Raw genomic sequence first — 16,484 nt, forward strand, 5'->3', positions numbered from 1 at the left:
CAAAAAACACAGGGCATGGCAATCTCGCCGCCGTACACATGTACGTAGCTGCACCCACTGACCGTCTCCTCGCGATGTTTTGAACGACCGATATGCGTGCCCCATTCTTCGTATCATTATGCAAGTGTATATATTGACGAGAGACTTCTGGGTTCGAAGAATGGGACTTGTATTATACTGTAGTACGTGCGATGCGATTTTGCTCCTCCAATTATGTCCGAGGGTCATCGCCAAAGAAGCTGGTACCGACTCCGCTGTCGTAATCCCACTCATCGTCGCGCAGGTAGGTCTCCAGATCGTACTTGTGCAGTACCTCATTCACCTGCACTTCATCCATCTCGCCCTGCTGCAGCGCCTCGGGTGCCGGCAGGGCCGGGAGGGTCGCGAAGATGGCACGAGCAACGGCGACTGAGTGCAGGTATTCCTCGACGGGTATCCGTGGCGGGTACTTCGTCTCCTCATCTACGATGCGCTCAATGCTGCCGTGGGTGCGGATGAACTTGAGAGCGCGCGCGGGACCGACGTTCTTGATGCGTTGCGAAAAGTCGGTCCCGAGGAGGAGAGCGAAATCGACGTATTCCTTGCGCGAGAGGTGAAGGAGGTCCCAGAGAGACGCTGGCAGCAGGACGAGAGGTCCTTGTCGGTTGCTGAGATTGCGTAGGAGAGGTGCGCCGTAGACCAAGACGTCCTGAAGCCGACGATCAGTGCACCTGGCCAGGTAGAAAAGACTAGTACACTCACGGTATCTTCGCTGACGACGTAGTCAGCAAGGCCGCCAAGGACCATCGCGGAAGCTAGCGCCTCCGCCTCAAAAGCGCCAGTCGCGTCAACGCACGGCACACCCAGCGCGGCAAGTATCTCTTTGCTTTCTCGATATGTCGCTTCTGTCGGTGGATGTGCTCGACGGTCGAAAGACGCGTGCATCAGAGCGCTCTTCTGCATCAAGGTGTCGATGGCGTATTTCGATTTCGCCTTAGCAGAACCAGAAGAACCTCGGGTAGAATAAGCGCGCGAGGTTTGTAGCTCCTTCCAGAAGCCGCCCTCGTCGAGGGTGAGTTGCCTTTGTTCCTTGGTCATAATCATGTCCGACTGCGCGTCGCTCTGGCTCTCGGGAGTCGCTGGCGCGACAGTGAGGGCGGCCACTTTTGGAATGCTACTGCGGTATTCTTGGTATAGCGATATAAGAAGGGTTGTGATATCGGTGGGTGATACGGCGGAGGTTGTGGGGAGTTCGCCATCGGCGGGAGGTAAAGGAGGCAAGTCATGCTCTTGTTCCTGTGTGAGTAGACCCGGCAGCGAGGTGTGGGGGTCAGGCAAGGGGTCGCCTTCGAGATCATCCAAAGGCTCGACGTCTTCATCCTCCGGGGAAGGAAGGGTCTCTGTCCTCTGAGATTGGGGTAAAGCAGAAGTCTGGGTCCGGACGGGAGGGTGCGAATTGGCGACATGCCAGACGTCTTCGACGTCGGGTACAGAATCGTAAGTTCCTGCGGCGGAATCTTCATCCTCTATTCGATTCACGTAGTCCTCGACCGCGCGCGTGTATGTTTCTGCTGAGTTGCTGGCCGCCACAGTCGCCGAGATGAGTTCTTGTTCGTGCGAGAGCGCGTCAAGACCAGAGATTGGCTTGGCTGACGCCTTGAGGGCTTCCAAAATCCTGGTTCTCTCTGCATCATCGAGGCGACTGAACCGTTCGAGGAGGGGTTCTAGTCCACGCAGTCGTCTCAGGCGTTCGACCTCCAGTGCGCCGCGGGCCATAGCTAGCGCTCGCGTTTCTCGCCTCCTGGACACCTGCAACGCGTTCGTCAGTCTTGGGCAGCACCCCTCGAGCTACTCAGCCACGCACCTCCCTCGCCTTCGCCATACTTCGCTCCTTCCCGTCGAAGACGCAGATCGCGTTCACGCCGCTCTCCCTCACTTCCTGCATCAACCGGTACCATCCCAAGACGTGTCGATACCTATGAGGGAGCGGTGCGAAGTGAAAGCGTTGTGTAATGAGCGTGCCATCGCTGTTGAACGCGTCAGTTCGCGCTACCACTTGCATAGGGACGCTGATACCCACATGACGATCGTCTTGCCCGTCAGTCCCCTCAGGCGGTCTGGTAACTTGTGGATAGCCTCTGGGCTATGAAGCTATAAGAGACATACGAAACGCTGACAGCCATCGTACCAGACTTTCTGGAGGAAAGGCGTCAAGCCTAGAACTCCCATGACATCAAGAGCAAGAAAGGCAGGCTTTGTTCTGAAGGCGGCCCAGCGCGGCCCGCTATCCCGCCAAGCAGGAAACCACCGAAGGTCGTAAAGTTCGTCATTGTATGAGGGTATACGAAGTACAACATAGGTATAGACTGGTCCTTACATGTCTCTAGATCGTCGATATGCAGATAGTGATGATGATATGCAAGCAAGTCCCCGACGGATTCCCCATGTATGTTCATCTCTCCGTACTCTGTGCCGCCCGACTCGGCCATAGCTTTCCCAATACGCTTCCTCTCGCCGTAGGGCCGAGGAACAGCCCGACGCCCTCCTGCAGCGCGACACTGACGGGCCGCATCGGTGCTGAGTCGTACACATGAGGGCACGGTTGCGTCAGCGGCTCTGCGCCCAATCTCGGGTGCTCCAGCTCGCGCTCGTATATCGAGGGCTGACGCGGAGAAGTGCCCAATTCCGTGTACTCGGGTTCGTCGAAGGCTTGTCGCGCGTTCCGTAAACGTCGGAGGACCTATTGAACGCGATGAGCCAGAGAGACCCGGACGACTGCACCTCACGGACCTGCTCGTAAAACTCGATCTCGCCGTCTAGGTGGTCCTTCACTAGGGTACCAAAATCCTGCACCTTCTGCTGGTGGTAAGTGTCCATCTCCGCCATGGTCACGTTGAGCACGGTCTCGCAGCGCCCTGCAACTTCTTCGTTGGGCTAATACCCCGTTAGTGAACGGTATCTTCGTCATAGTAAAGTTGTTTACCTGCTCCGCGCTAGTCGCTTCGTGATATCGCGAAAGAGCGGATCGGTGCGTTGTTATGACGCCCTCATAGTGCGAGTACGGGTGCGCAACGCCTTTCAGGGACTCGTGCGTGTCAAGTTGTCGTCTTCGCGCCTACCGAGCGTGTGCTCAGAATTAGGATCTCGCCTGATGGATTGGGAGACGTACATGAGCTTCATACAAATCCGCGACGTTCTGTATGGTGTCGGACGTCTTCTGCATCGCCTTCGTCAGCTTCAAGCACTCTACGACTCATCAGCCTATTCGTTCCCCTCGTACACTCTTCAGCTAGCTCACCTTCACAATTTTCCCTCCAACACCACGCCCCATCCGCGTTCAACAGCCCCTTCCCCTTCACATTATACTGCTCGTCCTCCTCCGTCGCGCCTGTTGTCGGCGCCGACGCGAGGGGTCTCGACGTGATGAGGGACAACAGCGAGTACGACAGCAATCGCTCTGTCTTGGCCATCTCCACGCGCGCTTCGCGTACGCGGCCGAAGATGTTACGCAACGCCTGCACGCCCTTGCCGACCGCACGAGTGTGCGTGTCGAAGCGCTCGACTGCTTCCGCTGCGTCCTCTGCGTCGACATTGAAGGCGGGGTGGAACACACGAGCGTAGAACGAGGGGCCAGAGGGAGGAACGGATAGATGTTGGTTCAAAAGGCGTTTCCATTCCTGCGATCTTCGTGAGTGTAAGCAGGAAATCGAATGACGGGCAGCGTACCAGGTCACTCTCGCACCCGAGGAATGCGGTAAGGATGTCCGCGTATCGAGCAATGGGATGCCGGGCGATCTTATTGATGTAGCGTTCCAAGTCTCCACGTCGCGCCTCAACGAAGTCGTCGCTGAAGCGTCCTGCATACTGCTTCTCGGGCAGTGGAGGTAGCGCGATACCAGGTAGTCGCCTAGTCAACAGCGTGTGTAGGATGACAAAGTGAGAGAACCGGCGGCTGACAGTCATACGAGGGGTGGAGGGGCCCTCTTCATCGTCTTCGCCGTCGGTGTCCTCGAGGTCTTCAGAATCATTAGGTCCTTGGGTATCGTCTGACGCCTGTCGTCGAGAGCCATCGAAGATCGACGTGACACCATACACCGTGAAGGCGCCCGAGAGCACCGATGACCGCTTCGACGGCGAATGCACGATCACTCTGAATGGCGGAATCTTCGCCTTCCACGCTGGCCCCGAATCCACATAATGTCGATCCGCCTCCCCCATTCCAAGCGCGCTGAGCCTCCCCATTCCGTCGTCCGACGCGTCACTGGCAATGCGGCCGTGGGTCGTTGGAGGTGGTTCCGCGTCTATATCGCCCGCCCCGTTGAGCACCCACTCCTCTGCACCGCTCGTGACGAAGGCACTGAATCGATTCAAGCTCTTGCCCCCGAGCAGGCTGCGCTTGAAGCTCGGGAACCACTCGCCCGTGTTCTGGGGGATGATGGGTAGTGCGGCCTGCTCCGACGTAGGCGATCCGCGCGGTGTGCGATCGTGGTCTGACGCCTCGCGGCGCTTCGAGCGGAATCGTGAAGGGGGAACGTCAACGTCCGGTGCAGTGGTAAAGTCCGAGGTGAACTATAGGGCTCCTGGTCAGCACCTGGCGCCAGCCAGCCAGAAGCAGGTCACGCACCGTATAGTAGGTCCGCGGCAGGAGGCCTGTCTCGCCCGACTCGGTCTTCACGAGACTCCAGCCATCCGGTAGCTCCTCCCGCACGACGCGCAGCTCGTCCCCCGCGTACACTGTGAGCTCGCGAAACTCAGCCTTGCCCTCAAAGTCGTACAGCGCCCGCGCTGGCCGCGATTGCTCCTCCTCCACGTCCTGGTCTGCTTCGTCCCCCGAAGCAGGATCGGATGCGTAGCCATGCTCCAGATGCTCAGTCCAAGCTGCCGATGTATTGATTCCGGTATCAAAGTCGAGGGCTTGGGAATTAGCGGACTCGGAAACGGGCCTGCCGAGGATTCTGCTCGATTGAGGTGTCGCGTTAGGGGACTTGGACGCGCGGGGTAGGGTGGCCATGGTGGAGAGTAGATGGGTGCAAGAGCTACGCTAGTCAAGTAGCGGTATCCTTAGAGGGAGACGGTGGTCTTCGAGGAAGTCATGATCATTGGGTTCAGAACCAAGTTCGAGGTGCTGATTGCTGCGATGCATCTGAACTTGGACCCACAGGTGCAAATACGCCAAAATATCGTTGACGCTCGAGCAAGCGTTGAGGCCGACATAAGCAGAGAATGTGTCTTGCAGAGCAGAGATACGTGACAAATAAATACGTTCATAGTATCATGTCAATTGCTATACCCGTAATCCTTCCACTCCTTCTTGACCCTCGCGTCCATCGAGGCTCATATCCGAAGAGGCGGGTGAGTCGCTGCACTTGCTCCTTCGTAGGTCGTTTCAGGGAGTAAATTTTGTTGCAGTCAGAGACCACCATACAGAAAGACAAGCCTCGCTCCCCTTCCTCTGCGATTGGACTCTGCCAGGAAACTGTCGTGTCTGGCTCGACAAGGACGAAGCGATAGTAAGACATCCAGACACAGATTCGAGGAGTTGCGAAAACAGAGCATATCTGCTCAAAACTCCGCGAGGATCCGTGAGCAGTGCGGGGACAGATCTTCGGAGGAGCGCGTCGACTGTTTCATCCGATGCGGGTCAGCCGAAGTGCCAGTAGCGACTGGTATGATCGTGCTCCGAGGGTAAGAAGGGGAGGTCTGCGTGTGAAGGATGCAGGCGGTGAGAGCGTGTATGAGTTTACGCTGCCGTCATTTCGACGTATCACGCACCTTGTGGAACTTGGGACGCGTACGACGCTGGAGCACATTTTCCGGACGAGGCTGCGTCTCATGCTTCGCGCAGGGCATCTTCGCTTGAATTTGTTGTTTCTTGAGTGTATCCTCTGTGAAGAAATATCAAGGGAAATAATCGAGAGACAGGGCGGCATCTATTGAAGTTGTGATGGCCATCAGAGTCGAGGTGGCGTGCAAGATGCGGGATGTCACTTGTGACTTGATTGCGCGTGTCAGTCACGTGAATCATGTTCAAAAGGCACGTGCACGCAGTAGTTCGAACTTCGAAGATGTACCTTGAGGTCAAAGCGATCAGAGCGTTCAGAGCGTCAACAACGATATTTGCTACAGTTCTAGTTCAAATACAGTTACTTAGGTATAAGTTCAGAACCCGGTCAGCGAATCGTGACTTCTCCCTATGCGGACAAGCAGATCACGGCCCTCGACGAATGCTTACTCCTTGTCGGCGTCCAAGCAGTCAGGGAAGCCGAGACTGCCCCAGCCAGTCCACGAAGGATGGCACGCGCGGAAGTGGTGCTCCTTGTCGATGGCCTCGAGCTCAGCAATCTCAGCGTCGGTGAGGTCGACGATCTTCTGGTTCGCCTCGATGCGAGCGGGGGTGACGGACTTGGGGAGGACTGGAGAGACGGTGTATTGTCAGTAAGCGGATCGGTAGATGAAGGACAAACGCACCAGTGACACCCGGCTTGTTCGCCTGGAGCGAGATGAGGATGTTCGCGGGCGCGACGTTGTACTTCTCCGCGAGTTTCGTCACCGTCGGGTTCGTCAGCAGCGGCGAGTTGTCGGAGCCGAGCGGGGAGTAGGAGGTGATTACAATGCCCTTCGAGCGGCAGAACTCGACGACGTCGGTCTGGGTGCACGAGCTGTATGACGGGGGGATGTCAGGGGGACGAGTATATTCACTACAGATGAGGGTACGCACGGGTGAAGCTCAATCTGGTTAACGGCCGGAACAACCGTGGAGTTCGCGAGAAGGCGCTCGAGGAACTTGACGGAGAAGTTGGAGACGCCTAGTGAATGAGTTAGTGAGGGGAAGGATGGAAGCGGAGAGCGCGGCTCACCGATGGCCTTGAGCTTGTCCGGGTAGGTCTTGTAGAGGCGCTCCATCTCCTTCCAGGTGTCGAGCCAGTCGATCTACGCGGGGGTCAATAGAGTTCGATGTATAGTAATCGCGCTACTCACGCTCTTGTCCGGAGTGCTGCCGTCAAACATGGGCGCAGGCCAGTGCATGAGCCCTGTGGACGCGTATCAGTTTCCGCCTTGACTGAAATTTTGCAGGAAACGCACAAAGGTCAAGGTAGGGCGTATCGAGCGCCTTGAGCGAGTCGTTCAGCGCCTTCTCCGGGTTCTTCTGGTCCGGGTTGTCGAGCTTGGTGGTCAGGAAGATCGACTCGCGCGGGACGCCCGAGTCCTTGATCCCCTTCCCAACCTCAGCCTCGTTCTTGTAGGCCGCCGCCGTGTCGATGCCCTTGTAGCCGACCTTGAGCGCATGCTCAACGGCGTGCTCGACCTGTCCCGGCTTGGACTTCCATGTCCCTATGATCGCCTGATCAGTCCACTGACGCTGATGGCGCGATAGAGCACGCACCGAGGCTGACCGTAGGCATCTCGGCGCCGGTGTTGAGCTTGACGGTGGTAGACGCGACCATTTTTTCTGGAATTCGTTCGTTCGCGGGGTGATACGGGGGGATGTGGGGAATGGATGAGGAGAGGGGAAAGAAAGCCCCGGTATTTATACGGCTTCCCCGCCATCGATAGGGCTAATGGACAGGGGATAACGGAGGGATCGGCGCGGGAGCGCATGGTAGGGACACATGAGGACATATGACGGCGACGGGAAACGCGGGGCACGGAATAAACAATGACGCGCCGCGCAATGTGTTTCTAAATGAAATCCCCTTTCGGGCACCATTGTTCGGGCTTTCGTCCTGCCCTCATCCTCGTCTTGCAAAGGTCTCGACGCTTCGTTTTTGTGCTCACGCTCCACATTTCCTAGCTCATGACACCCCTGAATATTTGCAGCCGTGATGTCAGTCATGATCGTCGGCGTTTCTTCGCCACTCTTCGAAGGCGGACCGACAGGGGCGGCGTGCCCGGCACGGATTTCGGACTGATGTCAATACCGGCGCAATGGGCCTGCCCCCGCTCACGTCGACGGTCCAGCGCTCGTCCAAAGCGCCTGGAAGATGGTGTGCGGTAGCGCATAGTGAAATCAAGTCCTTGGACGTACGACACCCTTACGGCACTCAGTCGCGCGTCGAGACCCAGCCCCGGACACTGTACAGTACTCCACAGCCCATGGATCAATGTTCACGGGCGATGCGGCCACTGCTGCATAGAAGTGATAGATACACTTCGAGATGAATGCGCCCGTCTGTCAAGACGCGCTCACCCTCTGCGATCTTCGAGGTGTGTCCATCAAACCTGCCGGCCATTCCATTCCCTCGACTGAGATAGTATCTGTATTGCTCAACCCTTGCCAATCAAACAGGACCGAAGCTGTATCGTTGAGTGCAGGCAACATGTGGTCGAGTAGACTACTTCTCGAAAACGTGGTCTACTGGCGCCCACACCTCCGACTCATGTTGACTCCAGAGCACTGTCTGATCAGTGGCTTCGAACCTTGTATTCGCACCTGTCCGTTGGTCGTCCTCCTTCCTGCCTGGTACGGCTGCTGTGCTTCAGTGCACGAGGCAAGGACTATAAGTACTTCCGCATAAGTAATACCATGCCCATATCTCCCCCGCCCCCAAATCATCCACTCTCAACGTTCAACATCATCATCATCATCATGGCTTTCCTCTTCAAGGTTTCTGGCTACTTGCAGTGCGTTCTTTGCTTCTGATATTGCTTCTCCTTGGCAGCTGACTTCTTCTCAGAATCGCTGTGGACCGTGCGTTCTCGAGGACGCCCTCGCCCTCCCCCACTACCGACAGCGACAATGGCCGCGATGGTCTGTTCCATACCAGCGCGCCTGCCGCGACTCTTCACTCCGAAGGCCAGGATGAGTGTCCGCCGGCGGGCATAGAGTCCGAGGACAGTGATTCTGAAATCTCCGACGACGGGTAAGTGTACATAACCTACTTTCCCCCGCGTCGTCCAACTGACCTCTATGCAGATCGCCGTTCCGTCTCCGAGGCAATACGCCTGCAAATATTGTGGCCACCTCGAGTACCTCCTTGAGCTCTCGAAAGAACTCCGTGAAGACGAAGGGGAAGCAGATCTGCTCGGCCTTCAACTCTGCGAAGGGATGTCCGGCGCCGAAGTGCATGCTCGACCATCGCTGTACTGCGTGCGCCAGCGACAAGCACTCCGTAACGCAGTGCCTCGCCAAGCCACAATAGGTGGCTTCTCGGAGGCGGTGCGCGCCTTCTTGCACTCCATATCGGGGGATCTCAAGAGCTCATGGACTCATGTCTGCCGTAATCTATAACACATCCCCATCGGACCTCTCCTTATGTCGCATCTATTCCTGACGTCCTCGTGCCTCTCTTCTCTTTATCAATCCTTATACATCACTCTCAGTACATACATCTTTCCACCCCGCGTGCTTACGCCTAGCCACGGCCTCGGACACGCTTTCGCATACCACTTCTATGGCTTCGACCCCGGACTTATACGAAACACTCATCGTATACCATACTTCACAATCATCGGATTGCATGAGCTGCTGTATTATTACCTCAATTGTACGTGCATGCTCGTGTACCTTGAACACTTCCTGGATCGCGCTTCGAGCACGGCAACGAACTCGTGCTGATCCTGCACCCAACCGTGACACTACTCCTTTTGGAACGGAGAATGCCGAGATAACTTTGCTTCCGCCGTTTTATGGCCGAACGGAGATCGGACCGCGTTGTTGCAGCCGCCTCCATCCCGCGCGCGGCAGCGAATTGTGCGTCCCGCCCAAGTAATCTCGGCGCACGACTCACTGGAAGGAAACCTCGTCATTCGTACATCCCGACGAGCGCTTTTTACGAGCTGTCGCTGCGCTATCATCGTGAGGGGTCAGAGGCTATGAGCGGCGGCAAGGGGCGTATACATGCTCGGACGTAGATATTCTCCGGGAGATGCGATGATTTTCTGTTCACCCAATGATCGTTCAGATGGTGGGCGGCGCGATATCTCGAGATTTCAGCTGTTAGATGGATCGCCACCTTCGGGCGTCCCGTCGTTCGACTCCCCCTCGCAATCAGGCGGCGATGCGAGCAGTATTCACCCGCACTGACCGATGTCAAACGTTCCATCGCCTCCAGCTGCGTGCGCTCTCTTCGTTGAGTGCCAGCCCTGTGCCACTTACATATTTCCTAGGGTCAATATCAGCGGCTCGAATTCAAAGGTGCGGCGAATCATCTAAATGGCTGTAAACGACAGGGCGCCTGGAAAATAGGTTACTAGGGTTGCTGTTGAGTGTATCACAGGCTGTGGGCGTATGCTGTGAGCTCAAAGGGTAGATAAACTCCAGCCGCGAGCGCTCGACGACAGCCCAACTTGAACCCACCCAACCAAAGTCATGGCATTCGCCACCACCATTTATGCGTTCGTATGGTGAGTATCTTGCGGTTTCCTTCCTGAACCTGACCTGACGTGCATGCAGCTCCGTGATGGTGCACATCGGGATTCTCAAGCCTATTCCCAACATCCAGACGACCGACGAAGTGTCTGCTCCGGAGACCATCCAGCAGCGCAGCAGGACGGAGAGCATGAAGTCTGATGGAAGCGACGTTGACTCGGACGCCGAGTCTGACGGCTCTGATGGGTACGCATCTTTGGTGTCTCTTCCTCGGAGCTCCAACTGACTGATTGGGCGCGAAGATCTCCCCGCTTGCGTGGTCGTGCAGACACGAGAGCCACGGCTGGTCCAAGCACAAAGAAGACCGACAAAAAGAAGGGTAAACCCACATGCGATAAATTCAACTCGAAGAAGGGCTGCAATGTACAGAACTGCATGATGGACCACGTCTGCAGCGTATGCTTCAGAAACCACTCGGCGGTCAACTGCGATGCGAAGAAGTAGAACGCGCCGTCATTTCCGAGGGACCTACACCGCAGCCCTTTGTGTACACCTCAGTGGGCGCTAACTGCTTCCTCCACAACATCCCGCATATTCCGTAAAGGACAGTTACTTTACCATATTTGCATTCGCTTGTCGCCTTTACATGTAGGCTTGCGCTGTGCGATGGATTTGATTAATCGCCCTAGATATCGCCAGAAATCCAATTCGTTGGTCGCCTCGCTCGTCGTCGTGGTAAACCTTGCTAGTGCCTCGATATATCGAGAAAGAATACAATCCAGGTCGCAATTACATGCGCCAACCACACCAGATGACCCTCTTCGCCTTCCGACCTTCTTCAACCGACTGCTTGGCGCGAAATCAGTCTTTCGCGCTTCTTCTGGATAAATGGCATCTTGTCGTCTCTCACAGAGCGCTGTTACATCGCTTAATCTTTATCTGGGCTGTACACCAACTGTACACTGCGTAGGGTGCAAAGCTCGTGAGTCTGTGACCCAACTGTGACAGCACTTCGGATCTTTCCGTGGAACTATACGTTTTACGGCCACCCGCAGATCAGCTTTCGTTCCTGCCCGCTCCGCTCACTCGCCTTCGCTTTTCGTAGCCGCCCCCCGTACCTTATCAGAGATCCTAATGATTACCCATGCGGCTCAAGCCTGCCTTTCGCCGTGTTCCGCGATCTGCTCTGCGCGCCATCGCGAGGAGAGACTCGGAGCGGGTGCAGGCCGCGAGCGCGCGTTCGGTCTTTGGCATTCTCCGGGGGGCGCAACGACCTTTCTGTTCATGCCACGGCTGATGATACACAGGACGATGCGCTAGTTCTAATATCAGCCTTCGGATGGTACACCTTCGCCTTCGGTCCGCGGCCGGCGAAGCATAGTGCACGGTGCAATGGCGATGCGAGCGCTAATAGGCCGTACTTGCAGTTTGCAGAAGGCCATTGCCACCATCATAAAATCTTTCGCGCTGTGTAGCATCAGATTCGGGCACTCTCCCTCGGGCCGCCCTGACAACGGGCGGGGACCAACATCTCGATTGAAAGCGCTGCCGCTCGATTTTTCTAGACGTGTACACGACGGGCTGCACATTGAGAATGGCTTACTAAGGTGCTGTAGGTAGGCTGTGATCTACGAAGGCCGTGGACCCGTTTCTTCGTATGTAACGCGCTCCTGGCCGCTCCTGCCTAGAGGACCCTAACAACTGTCACGATCCCAAACCCATGTTTACTACCCTTTCATCCTTTGTAGAGTAGATATCTCCCTTCCCCCTTCAACGAGAATACTAATCACGCTTTAAGGACTGCAATCAGACACGTTCACGGCGCCTTCGGGTGTACCCCAGACGTGCCGGCCACAGGCGAGACTTCGCGGGTCCAATCAACCGTCGCACAACGTAGCGCGACGGAGAGCTCTCAATCGGACGGGGGAAGCTCTGACACCGAAGCTGATTGTGCTGACGGGTATGTGCCCGACATCCTCTCCTCTCAACACGTTAATCTGTTTGCAACGTAGTACGCCTCGCTTTCGCGGCAGAAATCCCCCCAGAATGCTCGGCGGCCAAGGCGCAGGACAAGGCGGAAGAAGCGTTTGCCCCGCCTTCAACTCGCAGGCGGGGTGCCGTAGCCCAAGTTGTCTATTGGAGCATCGGTGCGAATTGTGTAGGGAACGACACTCGAGTGTGATCTGCGGCAGGCGGCGATGATGTACTGGTGAATGGCGACGGCGCCCATCTTGCCTATCGTGCAAACTCTGATACGACGTCTTCCTTGTTCGAAGATATACATACACATTTTGTACTTGTAGTGTGTGGAAAGGCCTAATCTGTGTGTCAACGGACCCGCGGGGAATCCTCGGAGGATGCCGAGCTCTGACCGGCCGATAATTGGTTTGATCCATGCGACATGCTTCCCTCCTACCGCCATCATCTAGTTCAACCTTCAGACTGCAGCGCTACCCGGTCTTTTCCTTCAGCCTGAACCTCGAGAGGACGACGCTGTCGTATTTTTCTCTCCATCATGTGAAGCTGCTCGGGATTTCTCATGTCCAAACCAACCAGCTGACCTCCGCCGCCTCGCCGTCTTCTCTGGCCGACTACTCTAGCGCGAACTCAGTCTTGCTATCGTGCTTCTTCTTAATGAACTGAATAGCATCGCTACACTGCTTACTGAATACTCCTTCCCGCCATCGAGGCGCGGCAGCCTTCCTGCTCAAGGCGCCGTGGCGCGCATGCAAGGCTGGGAACGCCGTCGCAAAAGCGCTGCATCCGACGACGCGAGTGAAGACAGTACCCTGGGTCTCTCGCCAAACGTCCCCTCCTCCGGTTATAAGGGAGTTGTACAACCCGGTGAGTGGTATTGAATCGAGCTCTCTTGACCATCTCGCGCCTCCCAGAGGAACGAGTCATACACTATTTTGCACCTTATTCTTCGCATAGCCATCCCGTTGGACGAAAGGTGATCTCTGTTCACACTTGTGCGCTTTGATATCAGCCGCGCGGATCGTCGCTGAGCCACGACCGAAGTCGCTGCTTGCTTCTCGTGTCGGTGCTCGACCTCACCGCGCTGTCATTTGACGCCCCGAAGCCTTCCATCATAGCCTGGGCGATGAAGAGGATCAAAGATATCGATCCTGAGAGTCGCACCTGACGCCTTGCGGCACGCCGCCATTCAGTGCAGCGATCGCGATCCACCTGTGATAGCGACCCTAGTACAGCTCACACTCATCGCGTATGTCGGTGCACACATGTCGCCGTCCGACCTTCAGCCCCGACTGCAGCGCCTTGGCGCTGACTGCTCAACACGCCATATATATCAGACCGCCAGCTAAGTCCCTTGGACTCTCAAACAGAATCACCACTCAGCGTTCAACATGCAGCTCATCACCAGCATCCGCAACATCTACACGCGTTCCCGAGGGTACGTCGCCTAGTTGATTGAAACCTGATGGGATTTGACCCATGGCATAGAACTATCAGTCACTTTCTGTGCCTCTCGACCAAGGCCTCAAGCATAGACGCGGAAAAGTCAAGGACAGAAGCCTCTTCTTTCGCATCCAACCCTGAAACCGAGCGCGACGATGCGTACGTGGTCTTGTATTTCTCTCTGTTCGATGATCGTTCACCCTAAATGCAGGTCGATTCGCCCCATCACTTTTCGTGGGCGTGCCGATGCGAGAGCCGCGACGGGTAAGGGCACGAAGGGAGGCCGACCAATTTGCCCCGATTTTGAGAAGGGAAGATGTCAAAACAGCCGATGCTCGCAATTGCACATGTGCAGCGCGTGCAGAAGTGCTGGCCATCGTAGAGCCGAGTGTCCCAGTGCTGTGGGGGAGAAGAGGAGCAAATGGTGTCACTGAAATGTATACTCGATGCGTTTGTCTTCTGTATGGCCAGCTCCTGTAGGCAGCCTCTGGAATGGCCCGCATTCTCTATCGCTTCGTGCACTCATACTACATTATCTTCTATTCACCTCTTCGGCGAGATTCATAGAACAAATTCCCCATACGCATGTTCAGCATGGTGCAAACAATAGATTTTATTGGGCGCTGATGAAAGTGTGCAGCGAGCGCGCGACCGGAAGCTGCCGAACCACCAAGATCACGCGGACAACAGTAAATTCCCATTCGGGGGTAAATCAAATGTCCTTCTTTCCCTCCGTTACCAACAAGCCTCAAGACGCTGCTAGAGGTGTACTCGCAGGGCACATACAGTCCTCGAAGATGGGGCACTTGAACTCTGTGGGGTAGTGCAGTAGGTATATGGTGTCGAGGTAATCATCAAGACCGCCAGTTCCGTGCTGATTGCAGCGCTGCGACAGCCCGTCCATGAACAGAAGGTGGCGATGGGTCCATAGCACCTTGGAGGAGAAGTTCGGACAGAAATGTAGACTTTATCGCGTGTTGCTGCCAACCGTATACACACAAAATTAGAAGTCACCCTCCATGTCATCTTCATCCAGGTCTCCCTCCTGAATCTCCTTGGCCAATTCCTTCTCGCGCTCGCGCGCGCCCTCGGCCGCTTGCAACTCCTTCCTATGCGCATTGAGCGGGTACCGCATCGCCTGCAACAAACATCAGCGACCACCTCCCACACCTCCACCACCCCCCAACTCACCTTCACACTCTGATTATGCAGCTCCAAACAGTACGCAATTCGCCTCTGGAACGCCTCGCCGACCTCCGGCCCGTACCCCGTCTTCTGCCCGACGCACTCCATCCAGCCCTTGTCGTGCACGATCTTCGCGTCGATCACGCCGTCGCGGATCGCCTTGCCCACGATGTACTCCGCGTCCTCCTCCGAGTCGAGGTGCAGCTTGACGCAGATGTCGCGGAGCGAGATGCGCGAGTAGGCGAGGGAGAGGCGGCGGATGCCGGTCTTGATCACGTTCTGGCGCAGCCGGACGACGAGCGTCTGGGTGCGGTCGGCCTCGAATTGGGCGGCGTGGGTGGCGAGGGAGTTCTGGAAGGTGGAGAGGGAGCCCGTGCGGACGGCTAATAACAACGCGTCAGAGCTGGACATCCGCAAGTTAGGAGGTTCCTTACCTTTGACGATGTCAAAGTACGCAGCGAGCGACTTCTCGAGCACTGGGTGCCGGAAAAGGCCACGGTCCGGAATGTCGCCCATGAGCAGCTCAACAATCACGTAGAGCTTGTGCACGGCCTGGTAAAAGCCCGGCGCGGTCTTCGCTGGTGGCGCGCGGCGGATTGCTTGTTGCAGGCCGGCGTGAGCAGCGCTGTAGTTCAGTTGCACAGCGCGCATGCGGCCGACATAGTAGTTGTAGCGAGCGAACTGGGCGTTGCTGGCAGACTCGGGGAATACAGTCTTTGCGACGAGCTTGTCGGCTTGGTCGTAGAGGCTGTAGTGCAGGTAGCTCCGGATGAGGCGGTTGATGAGGGAGGCTTCGGTGTCTTCGTCATGACGGAGGGCAGCCGTGCGCTGTGCGGCGAGGAATAGACTGCACAGATGTCAGATGCTTCCAAAAAATGAGCGAGGGTATCACTCACGGTCGTGCATCTGCAAGCTCGCCACCGAGCTCGTACGCGCGCTCCACCGCGAACCAGACCTTGGCAGCGATGGGGTCCATGCTCCGCCTGTTGAGCTGCTGCATGATCTGAACAGTCTCGTGCACCAGTTCCAAGGCTTTCTTGTAGGTCGAAGGGTTGGCAAGTACGTGATGCGTGATCAGCAACCGGAAGTAGACCTCGACTTCGGGGACGGGGTCTGACGAGGGCGCCTTGGAGGGCGTTGGGTCAACCTCCATCGATGATTGCGAGGATGAGGGGAGCCATGCAAGCAGCGAGCTCTTAACGGCGGATTCTGAATAGTGTCCTCATGAGTTCGATGATCAACGAGTATGCCTGACTTCATGGCGCACCTGCGGGGTACGCGTCCTGGATCGCATCCCGGAGCACCGAATCATCTATCCGTTTCCTCAATGCTGTCAACGTCCTGAGCACCCGATGGGTGAATCTAGGCTCCATCGTCGACACCGCACGGTCGATGAGCGCCAAGTTTGCCTTGATTTCTTGCTGAGGCGTCGGGGGCGGCACCGGCTTCGCCTCCTCCTTCTTCTCCGTCTTCTCGTCCTTCTTGTCTTTGGCATCCGCGGGCTTCATTTCGACGTCGGCCATGGTGGCGAGGAAGATGGAGGTCTATGTGATGGGTGTCTGGGACGGCGTTGGCAGTTGGCAGGCGCGCT

At 56.5% G+C, this 16,484-nt stretch overlaps 11 protein-coding genes across 11 annotated transcripts; 6 read left to right on the forward strand and 5 right to left on the reverse strand.

Annotated features, from left to right (window-relative positions):
* Positions 1-159: 159 nt before the first annotated feature.
* On the reverse strand, positions 160-2,208 carry SCHCODRAFT_02590705 (PIN domain-like protein; the record flags this gene model as incomplete). The annotated part of the gene is made up of 5 exons (XM_050343983.1): positions 160-688; positions 742-1,788; positions 1,844-2,006; positions 2,060-2,122; positions 2,168-2,208. The coding sequence occupies 5 exons, from the start codon at positions 2,206-2,208 to the stop codon at positions 212-214; spliced, it is 1,791 nt and encodes a 596-aa protein (XP_050197934.1). The 3' UTR covers positions 160-211.
* Positions 2,209-2,288: 80 nt separating this feature from the next.
* On the reverse strand, positions 2,289-5,084 carry SCHCODRAFT_02640706 (uncharacterized protein). Its single transcript, XM_050346166.1, has 7 exons — positions 4,604-5,084; positions 3,706-4,548; positions 3,278-3,656; positions 3,149-3,225; positions 2,963-3,094; positions 2,770-2,913; positions 2,289-2,719 (listed from the first exon to the last, which is right to left on the reverse strand). The coding sequence occupies exons 1-7, from the start codon at positions 4,988-4,990 to the stop codon at positions 2,432-2,434; spliced, it is 2,250 nt and encodes a 749-aa protein (XP_050197935.1). The 5' UTR covers positions 4,991-5,084; the 3' UTR covers positions 2,289-2,431.
* A 7-nt stretch (positions 5,085-5,091) lies between these two features.
* On the reverse strand, positions 5,092-5,701 carry SCHCODRAFT_02715241 (uncharacterized protein). Its single transcript, XM_050347056.1, has one exon. The coding sequence runs from the start codon at positions 5,496-5,498 to the stop codon at positions 5,244-5,246; it is 255 nt and encodes an 84-aa protein (XP_050197936.1). The 5' UTR covers positions 5,499-5,701; the 3' UTR covers positions 5,092-5,243.
* Positions 5,702-6,050: 349 nt separating this feature from the next.
* On the reverse strand, positions 6,051-7,429 carry SCHCODRAFT_02640708 (Aldo/keto reductase). The gene is made up of 7 exons (XM_003027764.2): positions 7,364-7,429; positions 7,063-7,311; positions 6,958-7,010; positions 6,837-6,909; positions 6,698-6,785; positions 6,448-6,638; positions 6,051-6,392 (listed from the first exon to the last, which is right to left on the reverse strand). Exons 1-7 carry the CDS (start codon positions 7,422-7,424, stop codon positions 6,208-6,210), a joined length of 900 nt encoding a protein of 299 aa, XP_003027810.1. The 5' UTR covers positions 7,425-7,429; the 3' UTR covers positions 6,051-6,207.
* A 1,074-nt stretch (positions 7,430-8,503) lies between these two features.
* Positions 8,504-9,388, forward strand: SCHCODRAFT_01216606 (uncharacterized protein; the record flags this gene model as incomplete). The annotated part of the gene is made up of 3 exons (XM_003027492.3): positions 8,504-8,601; positions 8,655-8,840; positions 8,894-9,388. The coding sequence occupies 3 exons, from the start codon at positions 8,504-8,506 to the stop codon at positions 9,117-9,119; spliced, it is 510 nt and encodes a 169-aa protein (XP_003027538.1). The 3' UTR covers positions 9,120-9,388.
* SCHCODRAFT_02088501 (uncharacterized protein) lies at positions 9,140-9,584 on the forward strand. The gene has a single exon (XM_050341748.1). The coding sequence runs from the start codon at positions 9,233-9,235 to the stop codon at positions 9,533-9,535; it is 303 nt and encodes a 100-aa protein (XP_050197937.1). The 5' UTR covers positions 9,140-9,232; the 3' UTR covers positions 9,536-9,584.
* A 704-nt stretch (positions 9,585-10,288) lies between these two features.
* On the forward strand, positions 10,289-10,792 carry SCHCODRAFT_02516760 (uncharacterized protein; the record flags this gene model as incomplete). The annotated part of the gene is made up of 3 exons (XM_003027493.1): positions 10,289-10,323; positions 10,373-10,534; positions 10,591-10,792. The coding sequence occupies 3 exons, from the start codon at positions 10,289-10,291 to the stop codon at positions 10,790-10,792; spliced, it is 399 nt and encodes a 132-aa protein (XP_003027539.1).
* A 1,216-nt stretch (positions 10,793-12,008) lies between these two features.
* Positions 12,009-12,490, forward strand: SCHCODRAFT_02672261 (uncharacterized protein; the record flags this gene model as incomplete). The annotated part of the gene is made up of 3 exons (XM_050346640.1): positions 12,009-12,037; positions 12,087-12,248; positions 12,301-12,490. 3 exons carry the CDS (start codon positions 12,009-12,011, stop codon positions 12,488-12,490), a joined length of 381 nt encoding a protein of 126 aa, XP_050197938.1.
* An 861-nt stretch (positions 12,491-13,351) lies between these two features.
* SCHCODRAFT_02640726 (uncharacterized protein) lies at positions 13,352-14,335 on the forward strand. Its single transcript, XM_050346167.1, has 3 exons — positions 13,352-13,703; positions 13,754-13,867; positions 13,920-14,335. Exons 1-3 carry the CDS (start codon positions 13,657-13,659, stop codon positions 14,140-14,142), a joined length of 384 nt encoding a protein of 127 aa, XP_050197939.1. The 5' UTR covers positions 13,352-13,656; the 3' UTR covers positions 14,143-14,335.
* SCHCODRAFT_01245412 (uncharacterized protein) lies at positions 13,903-14,621 on the forward strand. Its single transcript, XM_050341311.1, has one exon. It carries the CDS (start codon positions 14,155-14,157, stop codon positions 14,530-14,532), a length of 378 nt encoding a protein of 125 aa, XP_050197940.1. The 5' UTR covers positions 13,903-14,154; the 3' UTR covers positions 14,533-14,621.
* SCHCODRAFT_02640728 (uncharacterized protein) lies at positions 14,385-16,475 on the reverse strand. Its single transcript, XM_003027765.2, has 5 exons — positions 16,161-16,475; positions 15,790-16,102; positions 15,328-15,740; positions 14,900-15,276; positions 14,385-14,846 (listed from the first exon to the last, which is right to left on the reverse strand). Exons 1-5 carry the CDS (start codon positions 16,414-16,416, stop codon positions 14,712-14,714), a joined length of 1,494 nt encoding a protein of 497 aa, XP_003027811.1. The 5' UTR covers positions 16,417-16,475; the 3' UTR covers positions 14,385-14,711.
* Positions 16,476-16,484: the final 9 nt, after the last annotated feature.

The sequence above is a fragment of the Schizophyllum commune genome (assembly GCF_000143185.2).
Source record: "Schizophyllum commune H4-8 unplaced genomic scaffold SCHCOscaffold_12, whole genome shotgun sequence".
NCBI lineage: Eukaryota > Fungi > Basidiomycota > Agaricomycetes > Agaricales > Schizophyllaceae > Schizophyllum > Schizophyllum commune.